We start from the raw sequence: 25,082 nt of genomic DNA on the forward strand, positions 1-25,082 counted from the left end.
TTTATACCGCTGTGTACTATGTACATGCTGGCAACATATCAGACCTCTGGGTCGTCTGGGACTTGAGAAGAGTATTTAAGACTTAAAAAAATGAGCACAGCGAACTTGAAAAAAGGCAAATATCATTTACACGCGGATCTTTCATACCACACCACAGCAGGAACCTAATGGCCGAAGATGACTGCCCTGGGTCTTTTAGAACCTGTGAAGAATTCGCAAATGATTGTTTTAACTATTTTGCCCGTGTGACCTTGAAAATAGGTTAGTCATTTATTTACAAGAGAATTTGTTTTATACTACTCAAGTACTGTTCCAGGTACCCGCAGATAAAATATCAGCCTAGGCCCTCCGGAGCTTGAGAAAACTAATTCTTGAATTTTTAAAGATATTTGACCTCTGTAACCTTGGGGATAGGTTAATGTCATTGATAAGAGGAAAGATTTAATGTACTCTTCCCAATATACCTTCCTGACCAGATATCTGGTCTAAGTTGCTTATAGTTTTCTAGAGGAAGCTGAAAGGTGACGGACGGGACGCCCACTCATGCACCATACCATAAGCTCACTTATACTTCGTAACATGTGAACTAAAAACGACTATAATGTGTTGCAGTATTTTGTCATGGTAAGGTTATGTTTTTGTTCTTACATTATCTAATATTATAAGCCTTCACTGCAAGAAAGGTTATACTATTTCTTTCGTGACATTTTTTTAAATGTTTGATTAGGTTTTATTTTGTTCAACGTCCTATTAAAGCCACATACTCCCGAAGAAACATATATCGATGTTTACATTTTGAGCTTTTTACAGTTTTCGGACTTGATACATCGCTTACAGACTATGGTGAATCAGAAACTGAAAGAAAATGTGTATTTATGAAAGTATACGGGGAATTCCCATAAATAATAATTGTGGCTGCCGGACCAAATTTCTCTGAAAATTAGTCCCACAATGCAACGGCGGGTTTTACAGTCCATACAAAATGGCGGAACGCCGAAAGCGTGGACCTGGGAAAATGCAGATAGATTCTGCCAAAAAAAAAAAGCAAAGGTGAGTGGAATCGGCAAAACCTGAGTATTTCCTTAGGAAAGGAAATGATTCGTTGGAACTTAGCCAGAAATAAAAAGGGAACAGACACGAATTCCGAGTTTGCCGGACGTCTATTGAATTGCTGGTTAGCTTTTGAACATTGTCACCTTCACCGATCTAAACTTTTATCGATGTTTTGTGGTATGCATATTGCTACATTTTAAAATTAAGTATTTAAATGTAAACTATATATATTTTTGTTTATTTTGTTCAGTTATTACGCGAATATTATGTTAATATGTTTAAATGATTATAAGTATTATAAGGCAAAGTTCACGTATGCTCGATATGTAAACAACGGCCATGTGTGTAGTTAATGTGTAGCGCACGTTGTTATAGCCTCGTTCTCGGATCCGTGACAAATCTCGCGATAAATATAAATCCGGCGAGTTATTTTTATACACTGTCTTGAGGACTCCCCCGGTCAAGCGTCCAGGCCAGTGGTCTGAGCATCTTGGATTGCCAACTAGAATTTAAGGTTGTTTGGGAGTACATGTATGTGGCAATGAGTTATTTAAGGACGTGCCAGGTCAATTTCTATAAGCAACAGTGTCGTTATATCATACCAACGTCATTTTCTATAAACAACAGTGTCGTAATATCATACCAACGTCATTTTCTATAAACAACAGTGTCGTAATATCATACCAACGTCATTTTCTATAAACAATAGTGTCGTAATATCATACCAACGTCAAATTCTAAACAAGAGCTGTTGGAGAACAGCATAGCTCGTCTCGCAAATGTTTGTCAATAAATAATTCAAATATATTAATTGGAATGGTTTCGCAAATTGCATAAATAATATTTATATTGTTTACTTGATCAGGTTGTGTTTTGTGAATTCATGCAATTTTCAAAACCACACCAGTTTATATATATATAAATTATGTATTGACACACTTTCGGAAGACAAGCTATGCTGTTGTAGATTGAATGAATATATTAAATATAAATGTCATTGCTTTTGGACATATTTCTTCAATTTTTTGATAAAATATTATCCTTATGAGAGTTGTCTCCTTTGAAAATGTGGCTGGTATAAATTGTCTAATGAGAACATTTTCAAATTGTTTTTTTTTCAGTTTCACTCCAAGAAGGGATAGTGTAACTCCAGAGGGACTCTTTTACCAATTATCAGCACCCTAGTACAATCATAAAGTGATGTGTTAATAGCTTTCAACACTTGCACAAAAATTTAAAAAAATATGGTTTTTCCCCAAAAAAATCTTTCAATTTAACTCCGGCAAGGGAAAGTTTAACCCCCCACAGGGAACCTAATACTATGTATTACTATGCCTTTCAACACTCACAACATAAACTTAACACAAAAACCAAAGATTAAAAAAAAAAAAAAAAAAAACAGATTTAAAAAGAAAAAATCCAATTTTTTAAAAGTTTTACTCCGTGAAGGGATTGTCTTACTCAATAGGGACTATATTGCCAAATATCAGCACCCTAGTACAATTATAAAGTGATGTATTAAAACCTTTCAACACTTGCACCAAAAACTTAACGCAGTAATTTTCTAAGTCCAAAAAAAATCAAAAATCTGTTTAACTCCAGCCGGGGATAGTTTAACCCCCACAGGGACCATATTATCATAAATTACTATGCCTTTCAACACTTGCACCAAAAACTTAACGCAGAAATATTCTAAATCCAAACATTTGAAAATTCTGGGGTTTTTTTTTCAAAAAAAAAAAAAAAATCATTTAGTTAAACTCTGGCAGGGGATAGTTTAACTCCAGAGGGACTCTATTGCCAATTATCATCACCTAGTACAATTATAAAGTGATGTATTAATACCTTTCAACACTTGCACCAAAAACTTAACGTTTGAAAAACCAACGCCGACGCCGACACCGACGCCGGAGTGACAACATAAGCTCTCAATCTTCTTCGAAGAGACGAGCTAAAAAACGGTGCCGTGGTATCATACTAACGTCAATTTCTATAAACAACGGTGCATAATATCATACCAACGTCAATTTCTATAAACAACGGTGCATAATATCATACCAACGTCAATTTCTATAAATGTATAGTGTCATAATACCGCTCAGTGACAACTCGTAAAAAATAGTGTAGTAATAGCGCTCACTGACAACTACAAATATATATCATAATATCATAGCGTCAATTTGTATGACCAACAGTGTGGCAATACCGCGCATCAGCATCGACTTATAAACAACAGTTTCATATAACCATCGACTCATAAACAACAGTGTCGTTTAAACTAACGTGTCCTAATACCACATAACCATCACCCCATAGGGATACTATCATGGAAATATTATTGATATCCATTGCTCAGTTTCAGAGAAGCTATTTATATTAGTACAGCTATATTGACCCATTTTGGTCCCGCGGTGGCCGAGTGGTTTTAAGGTGTACCGACACTTTTATCATTAGCCCTCTACCTCTGGGTTGCGAGTTCGAAACCTACGTGGGGCAGTTGCCAGGTACTGACTGTAGGCCGGTGGTTTTTCTCCGGGTACTCCGGCTTTCCTCCACCTCCAAAACCTGGCACGTCCTTAAATGACCCTGGCTGTTAATAGGACGTTAAACAAAAACAAACCAAACCAAATCCCGCCCCTCTGGCCCCCAGGGGGTTAGGTCCCCACCATTTATACAGTTTTGAATACTATGTATCCCCATAGTGATGCTATCATGGAGCTATGAGTGATATCCATTGCTAGGTTTCAGAGAAGAAGTCATTTATAACAATATAGCTAAATTGACCACATTTGGCCCCACCCCTCAGGCCCCTGGGGGGGTCAGCCAAATCATTTGTACAATTTTGAATCCCCACCCCATGGCCCATAGTGATGCTACCAGGCAAATATGAACGATATCTATGACTCGGTTTCAGAGAAGTTGTTTATATCAATTTAGCCCGATTGACCACATTTGGCCACACCCCTCAGGCCCCTTAGGGGTAATCATTTGTACAATTTTGATTCCCCACCCTATAGTGATGCTACCAGAGAAATATGAGCGATATCCATTGCTTGGCTTCAGAGAAGAAGTCGTTTATATCAATATAGCCCAATTGACCACATTTGGCCCCGCCCCTCAGGCCCCTGGGGGGTCAGCCCCATCATTTGTACAATTTTGAATCCCCATTCCCTTAGGGATGCTACCAGACAAATATGATCGATATATATCCATTGGTCGGTTTCAGAGAAGAAGTCGTTTTTAGCTCGTCTCTTTGAAGAAGAGTGAAAGCTCATGTCGTCACTCCGGCGTCGGCGTTGGTTTTTCAAATGTTAAGTTTTTGGTGCAAGTGTTGAAAGGCATAGTAATTTATGATAATATGGTCCCTGTGGGGGTTAAACTATCCCCGGCTGGAGTTAAACAGATTTTTGATTTTTTTTTGGACTTAGAAAATTACTGCGTTAAGTTTTTGGTGCAAGTGTTGAAAGGTATTAATACATCACTTTATAATTGTACTAGGGTGCTGATAATTGGCAATAGAGTCCCTCTGGAGTTAAACTATCCCCTGCCGTAGTTAAACTAAAAGATTTTTTTGGGGAAAAAAACCAACAGATTTTTCAAATTTTTGGACTTATTTTGGTGCAAGTGTTAAAAGGTTTTAATACATCACTTTATATTTATACTAGGGTGTTGATATTTGGCAATAGAGTCCCTATGGATGATTAATTATTATTTCATAGATTGTGTTTCTGTACATGATGGGAAGGCCGAGACATTAAATGAATGCCATTGTAGACAAGTGTAGTGAACTGGGAATGGATTGTACTAAAATCGTGAACATGGCCAGTGATGGAGCATCTGTAATGACGGGAAAGGCAAATGGAGTTGGAGCTCGAGTCCGTGCTGATCACAGCCCACGTCTCCTTCAAGTCCACTGTGTTGCTCATAGACTTGCTCTAGCCGCTAGACAGGCCTGCAGAGACGTTCCACTTTTTGATGATTTTCAGAGAAGCCTTAAGTTGATTTATAGATACTTCCACAATTCTGCTGTTCGTTACAACCAGCTCAGAGCAGTGGAGGCCCTTCTTCAGGATGACAACATGCGCTGTCTGTCATTGAAGGAACCTGCCAGTTCCCGTTGGCTCTCTCTTGAGGCTGCAGTGACAGCTATCTTAGATACATATCCAGCTCTACTTGTGACACTGGATAGTGATGCTGCGAAGGGTAGTACTGCTGGAAATGCTGAGGCAAAAGGACTTCTTAATCGCATCAAGCCTGTGACCTTTGTACTCACCACTGCTTTTCTGAAGGATGTCCTGTCATGTGTTGGTAAACTCTCCAAGGTATTCCAGCGTGACCACGTGGATGTAGATACTGTTAATGTGATGGTGGATGCTACCCTTCAGAAACTGGAGTCTATAAAGACTGACAATGGACGACACCCCCAGGAGGTATATGACAAACTTCAGCAGCGTGATGGATATTATCAAGATGTAAAGATTCAGGACCGCCAGTCTATGCGGATTCAATTCCAGACAGAGGCCAACAAATACCTTGACAAGCTGTGTGAAAATCTTCGTGACAGATTTGAGCAGGACTCCTTGGGGAAGATACAGATGCTTAACATCATCCTCAATCCAGAATGCCTGCCATCCTCATTGACTGCAGTAACTGCCCATGGGAAAGAAGAGCTCCAGACTCTTGTTGATTTATATGGAGGGGAAGATCCACTGGATGATGGAGACCAACTGAAAGAGGACTTTGAACAATTCAAATGTGTTTTGAAATCACTCCGTGGGAAGTCTCTGAAAGACAGTTGTGTCCATATTGTTAGTAAATACTCGGATGTATTTCCAGACTTCGCTATCCTCGCACAGATTCTTCTGGCCGCCCCTATGACATCTGTGGCATGTGAACGTGGATTTTCATCGCAAAATAGACTAAAAACAAAAGCCAGGTCTTGTTTGAAACATGCTACTGTGACCAAACTCATTAGAATCTCGGAGGAAGGCCCCAGTGTGACAGACTTTGACCCCACTGTTAGCATCAGGAAGTTTGTGAAAACCAAACAGAGGAGGAAGTGAAATGGTGACAATGTGACTGAGGTCTAATAGAACAGCTAGTGTAACCTGTGTCTGCAATTATCTTTTAAGTGTGACTGTGATATACTCTTATAAGTTAACTTATTTGTGAAATCCATATATCTTCCCTTAACTAACAGAGGAGGAAGTATAGTGAAAATGTGACAGAGTTCTAATAGTGGGTAATAGAGCTATGCAACCTATGTCTGCAAGTGTTTTTTAAGTGTGACTGTGATATAATATAATATTTTATGATGTAAATGTTTGTAAACAGTGGCAAAATGTGAAATTCAAATATCTTTCCCTAACTACCTGGTAATTATAAATTTATGATCTAGCATTGTTACTATTGTATGATTTGGGAGTGTGACTTTCAATTTGTTAAATTACTGTATGTTATGGAAGTGTGACTGAGACAGAGAAATATAATTATATTAATAACATAAGGATGTCGACTAGTGCTGCAGGTTAAGTTTAGGATAAATGTAGAGTTTATTGTTGAAAGTGTTTGGTACATGTTGGTATATTTATTCAGAGAAAATACATATCACACCATTAAATTATTTGTCAGTCTAAATGTTAAACATTGTTTGTTTGTTAATTTCTTATTGATCAATTTCAGTCATTTTCATTTCTTACTTCTTGATCATAACTTTTAATTTCAATTGAAAGTTTGAAAAAGTCATGAAACTGTTGTAAAAGTAGAGGTATCGAATGTTTGATTTAAGACATGAAAATGACACAAATTCCTTCAATATTGTGCTAAAATCTTCTCCCATTGATGGACCAGCTCTAGATCTTCACAACCTGCTGTAAGGAAAAGTTCTTGATGTTTAGTTCAAGTCCAGCATATTACAGTATTTGTAGTCTATTAGGTAAATTAAAAAAAAAAAAAAAAAAAAGATTAATACATGGATACAAACAATACAGACATTGTGCCAAAGTACGCGTTGACTTAATCGTTTGATAAAAACTTGACACCTGACTTTTTGACATTCTATAATTTTGACTCTCAGGATTTGAATTTGACTCTCAGGATTTACAAGTCAAGGGTCACTGACTCTTGACATTTTCCACCTACTGGATGCCCTGATTAAGGCAATCCATTTCTGGAGTTAAACTTTTCTTTTTTTGTAGTCTTTGGAATTTATGTTAAGTTTGTGTTGCGAGCGTTGAAAGGCATAGTAATATATGGTATTAGGTTCCCTGTGGGGGTTAAACTTTCCCTTGTCTGAGCGAAACTGAAAGATCTTTTTGGGAATAAACTAGATTTTTCAAATCAATTGTGCAAGTGTTGAAAGCTATTAACACATCACTTTATGATTGTACTAGGGTGCTGAAATTTGGTAAAAGAGTCCCTCTGGAGTTACACTATCCCTTCTTGGAGTGAAACTGAAAAAAAAACAATGTGAAAATGCTCACATTAGACAATGTATACCGGTCCACATTTTTCAAGGGAGACAACTCTCATAAGGATAATATTCTATCAAAAAATTGAAGAAATAGGTCCAAAAGCAATTACATTTGTATTTAATGTATTCATTCAATCTACAACAGCATAACTTGTCTCCCAAATGTTTGTCAATAAATAATTTATATATATATAAACTGGTATGGTTTTGAAAATTGTATGAATTCACAAAACACAATCTGATCAAGTAAACAATATAAATATTATTAATGCAATTTGCGAAACCATACCAATTAATATATTTGAATTATTTATTGACAAACATTTGCGAGACGAGCTATGCTGTTCTCCAACAGCTCTTGTTATCAATATAGCCAAATTGACCCCTTTTGGCCCTGCCCCAGAGGCATCCAGGGGGTCAGCCTCATCATCTGTACAATTTTGAGTCCCCTACCCATAGGGATGCTTCTGACCAAATGTATTCAAATTCCGATTAACGGTTATGAAGAAGTCAAATTAGTCAATTGTTGACGGTCGGACGACGGACGGACGACAGACGCCACAGTATGGCATAAGCTCACCTTGGTCCTTCGGACCAGGTGAGCTAACAAAAACAAAACAAAAAATAAAAAGTAATGTTATTACTAAAGATATATTTTATTAAAATACCGCTGTGCTGACATCCAAATTTGTAATTCTTTAAAACATCTTCTGTACAGTACATAACTGCCACAATTTCATTCATAAAGAAATAAAACACTGTCAATCATATTAAACATAACAATAATATTTTGAAAAATAATTGTACGTTGAATTTCATTATTCACAATAAATATTCTTGCTGTTCATACCGTCAATGGTGTAAAAAGTGTTTAGTAATATATATTCACACATGTCCGAACCTTTGAAGGGGTCCAACTTTGTTAATAAAACATTTCTCGACACAAAAACAAAAAGTATTTTGAATAAATATATTGTAAATCACAGGTAGTATCTATACTGACTGTATGGACGAATACTTATTCACATTATGTGAATAATAAAAACAATTGCATCGACCAAGAATACAGCGATAAAGAAACACGATTGTACCTTTATTCCTTGTCCCCTCAGCAGTCTTTAAAATTATCAAGCCCGGTATCATGGACAGTTCCAATTCAATGGTGGATTAAAGTACTTCAGATATGTTCTCATCAAATGTTTAACCTCATACATGCACAATGTAGGAAAACGTGTAACACATATTTACTCTCAAGGCATCAAATAATTATTACAACTGTTGGATACTATTCATTTTTATTTTATACAACCTGTGGAATAAACTCTAAATACGTTTTGACTGGTAACCGGTTGACACGGAGACCTTTGAACGGGACTTTTTTGTAATAACGTGGTTCAATGCGTTTTGACTGGCTAGTGTTGAAGGCCGCTTTACGAGGTCCCGGAAATGATAACGAACAATTAAGTTTGCAGTTGTATTTGTCACATTTTTTTTTTTTTTTTTTCGCACTCAGGAAAAGGTTTATTTTCAGCATCAATGCATGGTTACAATGCAACATAAAACATACTGTACGTATTTCTTTTTTAATTTTCTATGGGCTTAAAAATAATAAATAAAGAGTGAAAACAGAAATAAAGTTAGATTTAGAGAGGGTGTGTGATAGTGCAGAGGGGGTGGGGGTAGAGATGGGATAGGAATGAGCGGGAAGTGGAGAAAGAAATTAGATAAATTCAGATTGCGAGAGGGAGATAAAAAGTAGGGGTGCAGGACAGAGGGAGGGAGAGATTAGGAAAAAGAGAGAGAGGTAGAGAAAAAACACTAAAAACTGGATAGATTGAGGCGGAGAGAGAGATGAAAAGTGAGGTGTTAACTTGTACTGAGAGAGAGAGAGAGAGGAGACAGACAGACAGAGATAGACAGACAGACAGTCAGAGAGATACATAGTGAGACAAAAAGAGACAGATAGAGACAGAGAGATAAGAGAGAGACAGAGAGATACAGAGAGAGTCAGAAAGAGGGGTCTACATACAGTAAGGTGTGTGTCACAAAAATATATTTCTTGTAAGCGTTCATTCTTTTGTTTTTTCTAAAAATTTCATATACAAATGTATATCCTATGTCGTATTTTTCCATATTTGCTGATGGTTTTCCTTTTTTCCTTGTCATCATAGTGCTTCATTTTTATTATTTATTTATTTTCTTTTTTTTATGCATTCAATTTTTTTTTTCCAAATATTTGAATTAGTTCATGAATCATGAACACGGTCATCTGATCTATCATATCGAGCGTTCAGTTTCCGTGTTGGTCATATCAACTCTTATCACTTCCACTGATGGTCAATACAACAGACCAGACACCACAATTTTTATTTCCATTGTTATATCTAAAGGTTTCTCAATTTCAATGTTTAGCTAAAAATCACGATAGTTCGGTTTCCGTGTTGGATGTATCAAATACTTGCCTATTCCACAAACCATCGACACAACAAACCAAACACAAGAGTTGACTTTAAATACAAAACTTGTTAAATCATTTCATAAATTTTCAATGAAATAACGTAACATTCTTTTCTTTTCATAGATGTTTAACAATTCATATTTAAGTACTAAACATGGGTTCACAATTTTCCGTTTTTGTTCACTCCGATGAAAAGTTTAAAGTTTATTTGTCACATTTAAAAAAAAAAAAAAATATGTATCTTCTATCAATTATTTGCTTTGAAAATAATAAAGCTTATTATTTGTAATGATTTGTAATAAATTGTAATATTCATACATTTCCGAAAAATCCTTACACAGAATTGTTAACAGTACTCACAATGTTTCTGTCCTTTATAAGCTTGTTAACAGTCCTCACAATGTTCCTGTCCTGTAGAAGCTTGTTAACAATCCTCACAATGTTCCTGTCCTGAAGAAGCTTGTTAACAGTGCTCACAATGTTCCTGTCATGTGGAAGCTTGTTAACAATCTTCACAATGTTCATGTCCTGTAGAAGCTTGTTAACAATCCGCACAATGTTCCTGTCCTGTGGAAGCTTGTTAACAATCTTCACAATGTTCATGTCCTGTAGAAGCTTGTTAACAATCCTCACAATGTCCCTGTCCTGAAGAAGCTTGTTAACAGTGCTCACAATGTTCCTGTCCTGAAGAAGCTTATTAACACTCCTCACAAAGTCCCTGTCCTGAAGAAGCTTGTTAACAGTGCTCACAATGTTCCTGTCCTGAAGAAGCTTATTAACACTCCTCACAATGTCCCTGTCCTGAAGAAGCTTGTTAACAGTGCTCACAATGTTCCTGTCCTGAAGAAGCTTATTAACAATCCTCACAATGTCCCTGTCCTGTAGCTATAGAAACGTGTTAACAATCCTCACAATGCTCCTGTCCTGTGGAAGCTTGTTAACAGTCCTCACAATGTACCTGTCCTGTGGAAGCTTGTTAACAGTCCTCACAATGTTCCTGTCCTGTGGAAGCTTGTTAACAATCCTCACAATGTTCCTGTCCTGTAGAAGCTTGTTAACAATCCTCACAATGTTCCTGTCCTGTAGAAGCTTGTTAACAATCTTCACAATGTTCCTGTCCTGTAGAAGCTTGTTAACAATCCTCACAATGTTCCTGTCCTGAAGAAGCTTGTTAACAATCCTCACAATGTTCCTGTCCTTTATAAGCTTGTTAACAATCTTCACAATGTTCCTGTCCTGTAGAAGCTTGTTAACAATCCTCACAATGTTCCTATTGTGTAGAAGCTTGTTAACAATCCAGCTTATTAACAGTCCTCATAATATTCCTGTCCTGTAGAAGCTTGTCAACAATCCTCACAATGTTCCTGTCCTGTAGAAGCTTGTTAACAATCCTCACAATGTTTGTTTGTTAGTTAGTTACAGGCGCCTACAGGACTCACCTATTGCTACATAAATGTAGGTGTTGTCTCATATTTACAGTCAGTATATTCTGTCATTGTCATTGCTCAAAGCCAACATCCAATCACTATATAGGCTTGAAAGTGAGCTTCTACCAGCAGAAGTGATCTGTACTCTCAACCATTACAATATTATAGCATTCAGAGGACACGGACCATAATTTACAAAGGCACTACACTACAACCAGAGTTGGTCAATTCTTTATAATGAATCAATCCTTGCATCCTTAATCTATTTTCATAAAAAGCATTGTTTGAGAAGCTTACATTTATGGTATTACTAAAGTGAAAAGAAAATGCATATCATCAAGTAGAACTCACATTAAACAAAAATACATAACACATTTAATTTTTTCAGAGCTTCAGACTATCATTTTTAAGGAACTCTGACAAACAGGTATTTAGCTTTTGATTTAGGAGACCAATATCTTTAACTAGAAGACCTATGGACATGTATTGATTGCTGACCTGCTACTCCATTACACAATCATAAAATTAATCTATGTGATTTATATGGATGCTAACCCAAATACCTCATTTTAATGACAGGAGCCTTAGTGTATTCTTCCTAGCATACACCAAGCCTATAGGACCACCACAGCTTTTTTGTTTATTGGACACCTGTGACCTTGAAACTCAATGTTCTTCATTTGAACAAAATTGTTACCTCTTCATCTAAGGGATACTTGCTAACTCAATATCATTAAGCATCTTGCAACTGGTTAATGAGAAGAGATTGTTTAAAGATTTTACCACATTTGACTCTTGTGACCTGCAATGTAAATCTACTGTAGGTCATTTTACCTGAACAAAATCGGTAGCCGTTCATCCAAGCATGCTACATGCAAATTACTAGATCTCCCTGTACCTGGATTATTGAAAAGAAGTTTTTGTTTAAGGATTTTTGCATATATGACCCCTGGCCCAGTGACCTTCAATGTAGGTCAAGTAATTCATTTGAACAAACTTGGTAGCTCTTAACTCTAGCATACTACAAAACCAATATCAGATCTCTGGGCCTCTTTGTTACTGAGAAGATTTTTTTTTAAAGATCTTACATTGAAATTGGTGAGTCTGAATATAGGTCAAGGTCATTCATTTCAACAAACTTGGTAGTCATTTACCTCATCATGCTGTAGGCCCAATATCAGGTCTATGGTTCTTGGTTATTCAGAATTCAGAATTTGCCCCACTATGGCATAATAACACTTGGCCTTCGGGTAACTGTGTTAAACAAGAGGCTCAATAGGCCTTAACATTCACTTAAGTCTAAAGTCCCTTGTACTACCGTACTGTAGTGTACATATTCATGCAGTAGCAAGTATAGTGGTACAGGTGGCAAAGGCTGCCATGGTGGCCATCTAGGATTTCAGACCCAAAAAGTTACAACACTTGGCCAGGACCATCTCAGGATCAATTCAGGTAAATTAGAGCTGAATCCCACTAGGGGCCTTAAGAATTGTGAAATATATGTTGTTCAGGAAAATGATGATTGCACAATCATGTTACAAAATGGCCAGAAAGTAAAAGATTAATCTGTTTAAACTGTAAAGTAGTAGATTAGCTAATGTAATTTAGAAAGATTTGGCCCTGAAAACTACAATTCCATTGCTTCTTACAGTATACAATCTGCACACAGTAGGTAAAATATACCCACTTTGTTGTGAATATGTCTAAGATTTTTTCTTCATTTCACTTCCTTGAATACAAAGCCACTGAACTGTCCTTGTTTGATGTTTGTGCCATTCAGTCCTTTTTCATTTGGCATGAAGGTAATGGTCATTCCCTCCTGTTGTTTTTGAACGACACCTCTATCACCATAGTAACTGACTGGGCCTTCCATCGCCATCAACAGAGTGTAACAAATTTCTCTTTTCATCATCAATGGAGGATCAATCTCCAGTGGGTAAGTCTTGGTGTAGCCATCTGTTTCAAGTTCAATGCTTTTTTGACACAACTGATGTTCACCATCTTCTAATATCTTCAATGCTATTTTATATGAAGCTTGAAACTGGCAGCTCCCATAGATCAGCAATTCATGCAACCTGACATTATTGGATAGCATGAATGAGATGGCATCAGCATTTCCACGAAAATAACCTTTGCCACTCTTCACCCCAGAAAATCTTTCAAAAACGATTCTTCTATCTCTTGGTTGATCTGGATGGTCAGCCTTCTTTGAAGTTAAGAATCGGAAATTTTCCAGAATTTGATCTTGTGTCAATATCTCCATGTGAGAGACTTTGTCTGAAAAATATGATTGTTCCATTCTTGCAAATCGAATATATGGCAAAATATTGACCAGGATACGGCGCATATTTTCACCGCTAGCTTCTATCGAATCAGTTCTACATTTTTGATTTGCCCACTTAATAACAGCTTCAAATATGTCTTTTTCTTCCATATTGATTCTGTGGAGTTTCAAAATCTCTATCAGGCTGGCCTCGGTCAGTTCCAAGAATCCTCTTGTACCAAACACAGCATAGGAGTGAAGAATGATATGCTCCAAGCACAGTTCTTTGACCTCATCTTGAACCCAGATACATGCATGCATTAAAACCCAGCATACCCTGTTAGTTGAAATCATGCTTTTTATTCGCTCGATGCGTTTTTGAGCAAGACTTTTTAAGTTATACTTTTGAGCTGCGTACAGCATAGGAAAGCTGTCCATCAAGTCCACTTTGGCATCATCACAGTAAATAAACCTGTAGAGAAGAAATTGATCATACTATAATAGTATTTAAACTGAGAATCCAACAACTAATATGAACTGATGTAGCATGTTATTTTCAATCATAAGTGGGTCAAAATGCCATAATGGTGAAATGACCTGGGATCAAAATGCTATTATGGTGAGTTTACTGAAATGACCTGGGGTCAAAATACCATTAAACCATTCTGGTGAAATGATCCCCACAGTTGATCTGGATACAGTAAGTTCAACTTGAATCCCAGTAGGGGAACATGAGAATAATTTCTAAATAGGTGTTATGCACGAAAACTTTGATTGTTTAATCCTAATACAAACAACCACTATGACAACCATCAGATGACCTTCATAAATATAACAGCTACTTAAATGAATCACCTTCTGGTACTGTATATGATTGATTGTGTCTCACTTGCTTCATTTACAATAGTTGTTCTTGAAGCTTTTAATAATTTGACAAATATTTGAGGAATTAATTTTGTTAAGATGCTTTAGGTAACACATGATAATGTTGAGCGAGTTATAACATAATGTACTAATTACGATACACTCTAGCCTAGCTCCTACACAGACTGGTTCAATCCCTTAAAAACCCATACCTGAAACATGCAATCATAAATGAAAGTGTTCTCCTCTACATGCCTGCACAACCAAGACTAAGTAATAAAAACACATTTCCACTTTCCAGTACACACATAATTACAGTATGTGTGCAGGTATAAAGCAAAGTCTCATATAGGGAATAGATGTTGGTAGGTAACTGATGACAGCCCTTGTTAAACCTTTAAATTAAATTATGTAAAATGGAAGCAATATAAAAAATATAAATACAAATTATGAAATGTTTTACATGGAAAAACAGAAAACAAAATACCAATATACTTACTGTAACATCAACTTGAAGACAATAGGGTCAATATCAGGAATTGTTATCATGCTATTTAGTTCCGCCATAGATCCCTCAAACATGGCAAAGAACACATCACTTCTGGCCATTAATAGTGATTTATGGGCCCCAATTCGTCGTTGGTTGTCTGGTGGTCCGACAATAAAGTGGACATCACAGCCGATTTCCTGTTCCAGGATGTAGCGGTTACATTGAACCAGGGTTTTACCATCTCTCCAGTCCTGAGGTCCATCTCCTCCAGCTGCCATTTATCTGTGTGGCGAGTAAATCTAGAAAGAGATACATTGTACATGCATACATTACCCCTGGGAGACTTTTCAGAATCCTGTTAAAACTACTCTTATGACAATGGTCCTATCCTAGGCAAAAGGCATTGAATTAATATTGTTAGATTCTTAAGACAATAAGGGTTCTATATACCCATTGGAGGCATTGAATAGTGTCAGAGTCTTGAACCTTTAGGGGTCCTTTACCCGACGGAGGTGTTAAATAGTGTCAGACTCATAAGCGTTAAATAGTGTCAGAATCTTAAGCCACTAGGCGTCCTATATACCCAGTGGAGGACTGGAGGTACCCGTATTGATTAGTATCAGACTTCCTTAAGCCTTTAGGGGCCCTTTGCCAAATGGAAGCGTTAGATAGCATCAGAATCTTAAAACAATAAGGGTCCTTTATACCAAGTGGAGGCATTGAACAGCATCAGACTCTCAATTCTTTAGGGGTGCTACACTAACAGAGGCAATGAATAGCATCAGAATCTAAAGTCTTTAGGGGTCCTATACACAACAGAGGCATTGAATTCATAACATCAGACTCCTCTTAGCCACTTAGAGTCCTATACTGAATAGTGGCAGACTCTTAAGCAACTAGGTATCCTATAATACTGAATAGTGTCAGACTCTTATGCCACTTCCTGGGGTCCTATAACAAGCAGAGGCATTGAATTGAGTCCTATTAAAATCCTAAGCCACTTAGGGTCCTCATATATATCTAGCAGAGCAATTGAATAGCATCTGCTGGCTCTAAAGCTAGGGATCCCCTATCCCCAGTCGCAACATGTACATTTAACCTACAAAATGTATAAATGTGTTTAAAGGCCTCGACTGGGGATAGGGGATCCCTAGCTTTAGAGACAAGCATGTTCCTACTGACCCCTGCTGAAAATAGTAACAGTGACCATGACCTTGCTCAAAAACCCTGAAACTTGAACTTGATCTGTAGCTACTCATGCTTAAGCTACATACTTTCACCACCATACCTTAAGCATGGCTGTGAAAAGTACAGAAAACAGGGTGGACAGAATGACCGACTGACTGACAGACAGATGGGGAAGAAACATATACCCCCCCCACTCCCCGGTTTCACTGGTATGGGACAAATATGTAGTGACTCAAATTGAAAATATATCAATACTCTCACTTAGTAACAACTTTTACTGTTTCTCCTGGAAAGCTTGATGACTTATTTTCTGAAGGGAAGGGGAATAAAGCTCTACTGCCACCTACATGTATTGACAGGTAGTAATGACTCCTCTCCGTGCATACAAAGCCTGGTCATCTCAGCTACTGTTTTGGATATTGTGGATATGGACATGAATGTGGTTTTGTGATGTTTTTCTCCAGTTTTCTCAAAACAAATTCACAGCTTGACATAAACAGGATAACATACGTAAAGATAAGAAAATAATTTTTATTACATTTTTACCAGTGAAATATCAAAAATTATTCATTCTATAAAAGTGATATTTTTCACTAGTGATTTGACCAATCAAATTAATGATTAGAAAATACCAAAATAATTGACCAATCAGAAAGCCCGACATATATGTCAGCATCTGGACAGGGGAAACTACTTTTTTTGTTTACATTAGGCCTACAGTTGGGAGCAAACTAAACTTGGTACCAAGTGCACTTCGTAGTGCACACGTAGTGAACAACGTAGTGCACTAGACTAAACATCGTAGTGCACTTGAGTTCACTACGATGTTAACTCCAGTGCATTACGATGTTAACTCCAGTGCACTACAATGTTAACTCCAGTGCATTACGATGTTAACCCAAGTGCACTATGATGTGCACTTCACTTCAGTTCTTGGGTAAATGTTATGAGCTATATGATTTGATGTGTTGTATATTATGTGTGCAAGTCAAGTTTTGAAGGTATAGCTACTCATGTTCGTGTATGTAGCACAATTAAACCTTCTGACTCAGTACTAATTTAGACTTGCTGACAGAGAGATTTCTTATTTAGACTTAAATAGAATATATTCTGTCAAAATGTCAGTCTTAACGTATAAAGGCCAGAGGAATTCAATCCATGCCGGATGCAGGAAATGTGTATTTTTAATACTATGCTAAAACAATATGAAATATTAAATTCCATCTTCAGACATTCTAGTGGTTTAATTTTATATTTATTTCATGTTTGTAAATGATGTATTAATGAAACCTGACTACAGGTACATTCATCTTGCCAATTATTACTTGCATATTATGAGAGGTACCTATAGTTAGATAAGGTATCGGTATAATGCCTGCTATAAATGGACCCCCTTGGAGTTAATTGGGGAAACCAGCCTGATCAGGTGTGACCCACACCACACAGGGTAATTAATATGTAACAGGTATGAATGGCAGTGGTCTAGGGGTCCCAAGGGCACTGGACTGGTATCAGTCTTGCAGTTAAGGTTTTATTATGATTTAGTGGCACTATGTAATTCATTGTGTGTAAAAGTATGTAGCTTCCCCTCAACTTATGTTAATTATTTGTTTTATATTGAATAAGCAAACAAATTTATATATTTTCCTGAAAGCTTCACATACAATGTTATAATTATAGTTATATTCATGAAATATAAATTATTAATTAATTAAGGAGTACCTAATTAAATATATATATGTAATCTCCATTGAAAGCCATGTTTGTTATAAAATGAGAAATCATTTTAGATTTCATCCATATACTAATTAGCAATACTGCATTTTGATTGTCATTTAAATAACGAAAATGAAAATTCAGTGAAACCAAAAGCAATTTTGTTTACTGCAAATACAAAATATGAAACAATTGACCAAGCACTGTTAACTATTGTAGACTGTTCACAGAACTGTATTACATGTAAGTTGAGTCGCGTTAAATAATTATGAAAACAGGTCAAACTGAGGAACAAGTTAATCTCCCTGTGGCTTCTCGGTTGTACCTTGTTGTGCCCATCTCCCCCACCAAAAAAGAAAGTCAAAGTGAATAATCCAACTTTAAATGTAAGTATTAATAAATTTGCATTCTTATAGATCAATATACGACACCCAGTGTTTACCAGGTAAGACATTCTGAACTACGACACAGGTAAAGTATTTTCTTGGTCATGTGAGACTACAGGCGTGGGAGTAGAACAATAGGGGATAATTACAGGTAAGGTCTAACCAACAGATCAATTTTCACACCTTGGTCTTGTATGGTCATACCTGAGTGACCACCAGGTAAATTCCATGTAAAAGTGGTCAGTCAAATGCAACATTTTGTAATCAATCATTTCAGCAAAATAATAATGATAAGTAATTAACCTCCCTATAGACATTTGAAAAAAAAATCATTTGTTTATAATCTTATAAATAAAATAATGTTATAAGTAATGAAAAAGTAATCAAATTATAAATATATTTGTTTTACCTATTATTTTTAGATCTAGTCGATGCAGACATTTGGTCTAGCATGACTGTAACTATAATTTTTGACACTTGAATTTGACCCATACTCTAATACACACAGCTTGGTGACACTTATCAAAACGACAGGTAAACTCACAAGTTTTTGTTTGGATTTTAAAAACCTTTATAATATTATCTCGAAAGTCTTATTATAAAATTATATAAACTTGCAAACCAGTATTTTTATTTCTCAATAATAATCAATAATTTTAACGGGAAACTAATTTATACACTTATTAGGTACATACGATAAAAATTAGATTGGGGACTGATTATATATAATTACATGAGTGTTTAGGGGAGGGGTAGCCATGCATGACTAGTACAGTACCTGTACAGGTAAACCCTTAATTAAGCTTAATGCCCTTTGGCCATGCCCGGAACAGCTGGACTCCTTAGTTAGCATACGGGGTAGGTTTTTCGTTGATAAAAAATGTAATAAACAGAATATCTAACAGTGTCTTCAGTAATACCAAATATATTTCACTCCTGTGGCTAATGTTTTGATATTTTTCACTCGTGCTGCGCACTTGTGAAAAATATTAAAATATTGGCCCCACTCGTGAAATATATTTGGTATTACTGAAGACACTGTTAGATATCCTCTATTTCACCTGATGGTGTCGGCCAATGCACTTGGCAGTACTCCTTTCTTGGACACACTCTACACCAGTTTGTAGTAGGACAAGTCAGGGCTCTGGGCCAATCACACACTACTCTGGATATTATAGTGTGTCTCGAAGTCCCACATGTGTTGTCAACCCAACTTCTGAAGGTTACACAACTGTACGAATTGTGTTGGTTAATGAAGATTAAATAACAGACTCCAAAACATTAAGTTAACATTATATCTAGTTGGGATGACGATGGAATATATATATATACAGATGAATCAACACTTGTGCCTGCACTTATATACATGCAGTACCACACGGACCGGTGATGGGTCGTTTCACCCTAAATCTTGTTCGCCCTAAGGGTTGTTTTGCACTAAATCATATTCGCCCTTATTTTTCATCAGGTTGTATATATTTCTGTACAGATTATTAAACAAGTTACTAAACATACCAAACTTAAAATGTATATTCCTTTTCAATATGACAATATATTTTATACATTTTTGTAGATCTACCTGGAATTGGGCACAAGTTATCAAACTTATATTAAGCCCTTTCCCTATATAATTTTACATACATATTAATACATTTATTTTTACAAGATGACATAAATGATTTACAAAAAAATCATTATGACGATAGATTATCAAATGAATAAACAATTCAAGTAAACTATTCCAATAAACTATTCCGATGCCGATAGCAGAAGTTCACACTATTCACTTTTCAAAACACTCTGATCTGCTGTTTCTAAAGTTCATCACATATCCTGTGCCATGGTTAGCTCTCTCCGTTCGCTTCCTATGCCTCCTGGAAATTTGATTCTCTTTTGCCATCGGCATCGGAATAGATATGATAAGCACACATAAATTTACACAGATATAGATATAGAGAGATAAGGGGAATTAAAATCTATACGATAAAACACATGAACAATAGTGCATCAAACACAGTCATTAGTACAGGTATTGTTATATTTTGAGTATAAGTGATACTTGGACAAGGACGAACGGAAACTTTTCCTTTAATCCACGGTAATTCCGTATAATGCTGAAAGTGACTATAACCTGACAAAAAAATCTATTTCCTAAACTAAAAAAAATATTTGTGCATGAGTAAATATTCTTTGCATACATGGCATTTTATAGTTTATGTATTGAAATCTAGAGTATTTTGATTGAGTAACAATATTACATGTAATTTGATATATTTAGTAGAAAGAGACAGGCAGACTAACATCCTTAAAAAAAATAGTAATAATCAAATATATTTGTAGGAAAGAGTCAGGCCTTAAAAAACATTAAAGAAAACCAGACTGACGTTTTCAATAGGTATGATAGGTTGTATAGGAAAAGGAGTTACCTCCCTTGCAAAGTTGTTTTTTTGGTTTTTATCAGGCCTTATGTCGTAATATTTACAAATTAATGATCACATTACATACAAATTGATGTCATAGAAGTGAATTTTATTTGTATTTGAGTATTTATTTTGTGTATTTGAGTGTATTTGAGTATATTTGAGTGTATTTGAGTATATTTGAGTGTATTTGAGTAAAAAGTCAAGCCCTGGAAACTGAACGCACATGTTCATTTATCACCGAAGCCAAGAGCGGACATTCTAGGCCTACTATCAAGAAAACAAAACATCGTAACACATTGGATTGATACCAATGAATGTTAATTTGTGACTTGAAGCTACTAAATTGAAAAGAAAACACCAAACAATGTGTCGCCCAGGTTCGCAAAGACCTGATGACATCACATACCTGAAGTCTACCGTACTATCACCGGACAATCCAATCCAGTAACGCACAGTTTACACAAACTATTCCATTAACGTGTAGTGGTATCTTACAAAAAAAGAAGTTGAATTAACCGGCAAGTTTTGCTTGGATTTGATTACACTAAGTAGGCCTAAACCAAAACAGTTTTCACTTACCAAAACTATGTTGAAACGAAAGTGAACCAAATACGGAAGTGTAGTTACGATTGTAATTAACGCAACCGTTCGTGACAAATCCGGATTAGGATAGACCATATGTATTTTGCTAACTAACATTTGAATGGAAAACATTAGGAAAATTCAAATAAAAAAAAAGAAATAAAATGATATATGTGTTTTTAACACATTTCATCGTTATACGTAGGTTAATTACAGGGAATGCGGGTCTCACTAGTTACCGACAAGAGCCGACAAGAGCCGACAAGAAACTAGATTTACCGACAAGAGCCGACAAGAAGTTAGAATTACCGACAAGAAGCCGACAAGAAAGGAAATGAGAGATAAAATAGTTTTTATTTATTAATACAATGTAAGATTTGTTGATTTTTTTTATTTAGGAATATTTTGTGGTCTGAAATAATGGTTGTGACAGGTAATATTGAGCCGACAAGAAGAATAGATCTACCGACAAGAGGCTTGAATTAACGACAAGAAGCCGATAAGATAGAAAATGAAATACAAAATAGTTGCTTTTTTAATTTATTTATTTGTACGAAGAAATAACCTTTCTATTCTTTCTTGTCGGCTTCTTGTCGGTAATTCTAACTTCTTGTCGGTTTCCGTTCAATGCAGTGAAATTATTAGAAACGAAGATACAGAAACAATTGTATCAATCATTTTCTGGTAATGCAATCATTGTCGATATATACATGTATTACTACATTGTACGTGTAATTAAATTAGTATAAATCAAGAAATAAAAAAGATCGTATTGTTCATTTTCTTGTCGGCTTGTCGGTAGACTAATTATAACCTCTTGTCGGTAAATCATATTTTTTTCTTGTCGGCTCAATTAACTGTCGCCAACATTACATTAGACAACAAAACAATCCAAATAGATAATAAATAACTAATAAATGAACAAATCAAACATAGTTTTGATAAATAAAATGTGTTTTATCTTTTATTTTCTTTCTTGTCGGTAATTGCAGCCTCTTGTCGGTAGATCTATTTTTCTTGTCGGCTCAATATTAACTTTCGCCAACATTACATTAGACAACAAAATATTCCTAAATAAAAAAAATCAACAAATCATAGATTGTTTTAATAAATAAAAACTATTTTATCTCTCATTTTCTTTCTTGTCGGCTTCTTGTCGGTAATTCTAACTTCTTGTCGGCTCTTGTCGGTAAATCTAGTTTCTTGTCGGCTCTTGTCGGTAACTAGTGAGACCGGGGAATGCTAGACGCCTCGGCACCTTATTTCGGCACTTGCACATCTCGGCACTTTTTTGTCCAGATGAGCGGGTTGTATGTATGTTTCGGCCTTTAGATATTGTTGGTTATCTTTTCTTTTGTTACTAAGTGGTTATATCTTAAAAATCTAAAAGACCAACAAAAATATTCTCCTTAGATATTCGACTTGAAATAAATCTCTATGGTCCAGAAAGCTAAGTTATCATTCTTTAATGGAGCAATGTTGATCCAGTAATCAAACAAATTATATAAGATATCTTATATACTTAAGAGATACGGTATCTTATATACTTTATGAGATATGTTATAAAGTAAGTACGATACATTGTATAAAAATTATGTATCATATCGCGCGGGAAGGATGTCATAATTAAATATTTTTGCCTAGGCAAAAATATCTAATTATGACATCCTTCCCGCGCCATAGTATCGTATACTTTATAAGACATTTGGATTACTTGATTAGCATTGCTCCATGAATTAATGACAACTTGGCTCGCCATAAAGTATGTGTAAGAAACTGCTGCTTATAATCAATGTTCTTGAAACTATCGCATATACAATCAAAGAAGTGAAATGCTAATGACAATACTGATAACAGTATTAACCAAACTGTGCGCATGTCATGTGTATTGCACACCACATTTGTTGTTTTAAATTGAATAATTATAATTATTAAAATCTTTAATAGAGGTCTACCTAGTAACTGGTAAAGGCCCTTAGGTAATTTAAAGACAAATATAAATGACGGTCCTTGGGCGGAGAAAAATTAAGAAGTTTTCAATTTCATAATTGAAAAAAAAGTAGCAGAACAAACGATTGTCATTTATCCTGTCCTTGTTATTTTAGGGCCTATACATAATAATTATGTACTAGGTATTTAACTGCAATGTGATATTATTTCAATTTAAAACTATATAGGGACTGAATGATTTCTATGGTGACTATGAATAGCAGTAATTATCCACATACCTTCATTTTATATACTTATATTAGGGCGATTTAGAATAAAAACATAAAGAACAGATTCGTTAAAAAAGCTTTTCTTAGCTGTATACGAAAAGATGATAAATTAATGAAATAGCCGGTGATCCCACCAATGTGCCATCGTTTACAGTGTCCTTTCGCTTCGCAGTTTCCAGTAATTTTGTTTGTGTTTGTTTGTTTGTTTTTTGTTTGTATTTTGATGTTTTTGTTTGTTGTTTTTTTCGTTTTTTATTTTATTCAAAACTAAAAGAATTCCAATCAATAGTTCGTGTTAAATTAGATTCAATGTATGTAAATAGATGGCAAAGAAAACATAATTTACAGTAATGAAACAGGGAATATTTTACCGGCGTATAGAGATTTAACTTCTGACCACAGCAATTGCGCTGGTTGATATCGCCAGATATTCATCCAGGTCAAATGACGTTCCTCAGTCTCCCATCTTTTCCATGCGCCAGACAACCCATCTCCTCCTCCTCCTCCTCCTCCTCCTCCTGAGTTCTAATACACTCCTTACCATCCCCTCCTCTCCTTTGTGTTTGCCATTCTCTATGATTATCTGCGAGTTTTTACTATACCCTGTCTGCCCTGACATACTTTCCCAACTGTATATTTATGTCTCGGCCAGCTTTCTGCGTCCTCTAAAGCCCTGTTTGCCGACCACTTCCTCCTGTTTTGACAGGAACGCCGGCCTGCCTGACTTTCACATCATTTGAAATCTTCAGTGTCATGATGAGTCTGGCCTTTCCTTCCTTGTATTCCTCTAATAACGAGGTGATTGGTAATTATTGTACATGTAGCTTGGACGTTCTGCTATACAATCCTACGTCAGAAAAAGATGGTGGCATTCCAAGCCAACTCCGTAAATGCCTGTTCTTGTTACCCCATCTCGTATAGCATCAGTGGTCAGGTCAGCTGGGGAAGCATTCCATGCTCGAATATCCAGGCCTTGTACTTGCCAGGTAGTCCAGTCTTGTCGATATTCCTCATCCCCTCTGATGTTTGCTGCTCTATTCGCTTGATGCTGCTAGTTTCACGAAGGCATTCATCGTACCATTTCCCAATGCATTTGATCTGATTGCCGACTATCGACGGAATCGTCCATTCTCTAGCCTCTGCTACGAAGTCGTAAAGTCATCTACAGAGAATCGAAGTTGAATACCGCTAAAATAGCTTCTGATCATTCTCTGTATGTGGTCTGGGTATAGTGCCGCAGTGCCTCCTCCCCAGTTTGTGGGGGACTGTTCCGTATACAAAATGTACATTAGCCAGATCGAGCCAAACGACATTCACGTCTCCTCTATTCACCCTTGCTTCGTCAATGAGTTGACTGATGATGCTGGTAAGTTCCATACATCATAAACCCCGGAATCCCTCCTTTCTGTTCCGATGTGTCTACATACTGGTTGGACATCATCTTTGTTGTTAAACGCCGCGCCAGCACTGAGAAAAAGATCCTCCCTTCCACATTTAGCAAAGAGATTGTCCTGAACTGCCATATCTCCTTGGATGTTTTT

At 36.2% G+C, this 25,082-nt stretch overlaps 2 protein-coding genes across 3 annotated transcripts; one reads left to right on the forward strand and one right to left on the reverse strand.

The window, feature by feature from the left end:
• The first annotated feature begins 4,871 nt into the window (after positions 1-4,871).
• LOC117332295 (zinc finger protein 862-like) lies at positions 4,872-6,116 on the forward strand. Its single transcript, XM_033891181.1, has one exon. It carries the CDS (start codon positions 4,872-4,874, stop codon positions 6,114-6,116), a length of 1,245 nt encoding a protein of 414 aa, XP_033747072.1.
• Positions 6,117-8,160: 2,044 nt separating this feature from the next.
• LOC117333341 (BTB/POZ domain-containing protein 6-like) lies at positions 8,161-21,373 on the reverse strand. Of its 2 annotated transcripts, none has more exons than XM_033892597.1 (3): positions 21,320-21,373; positions 15,037-15,326; positions 8,161-14,145 (listed from the first exon to the last, which is right to left on the reverse strand). In XM_033892597.1, the coding sequence occupies exons 2-3, from the start codon at positions 15,303-15,305 to the stop codon at positions 13,128-13,130; spliced, it is 1,287 nt and encodes a 428-aa protein (XP_033748488.1). In that variant the 5' UTR covers positions 15,306-15,326; positions 21,320-21,373; the 3' UTR covers positions 8,161-13,127. The 2 variants fall into 2 exon arrangements, with proteins under 2 accessions (XP_033748488.1, XP_033748489.1); XM_033892598.1 differs by lacking the exon at positions 21,320-21,373 and adding an exon at positions 16,563-16,685.
• Between the last annotated feature and the right edge of the window lie 3,709 nt (positions 21,374-25,082).

This window comes from Pecten maximus, chromosome 8 (assembly GCF_902652985.1).
Source record: "Pecten maximus chromosome 8, xPecMax1.1, whole genome shotgun sequence".
Taxonomy (NCBI): domain Eukaryota; kingdom Metazoa; phylum Mollusca; class Bivalvia; order Pectinida; family Pectinidae; genus Pecten; species Pecten maximus.

Bases quoted from the DNA above. Each gene is read 5' to 3' on its own strand.
- LOC117333341 (XM_033892597.1), bottom strand. From the start codon at position 15,305: ATGGCAGCTGGAGGAGATGGACCTCAGGACTGGAGAGATGGTAAAACC. The intron at 14,146-15,036 runs GTAAGTATATTG...TCTTCTCTACAG, and splicing joins GTCTTCAAGTTGATGTTACA to GTTTATTTACTGTGATGATG.
- LOC117332295 (XM_033891181.1), top strand. From the start codon at position 4,872: ATGGCCAGTGATGGAGCATCTGTAATGACGGGAAAGGCAAATGGAGTT.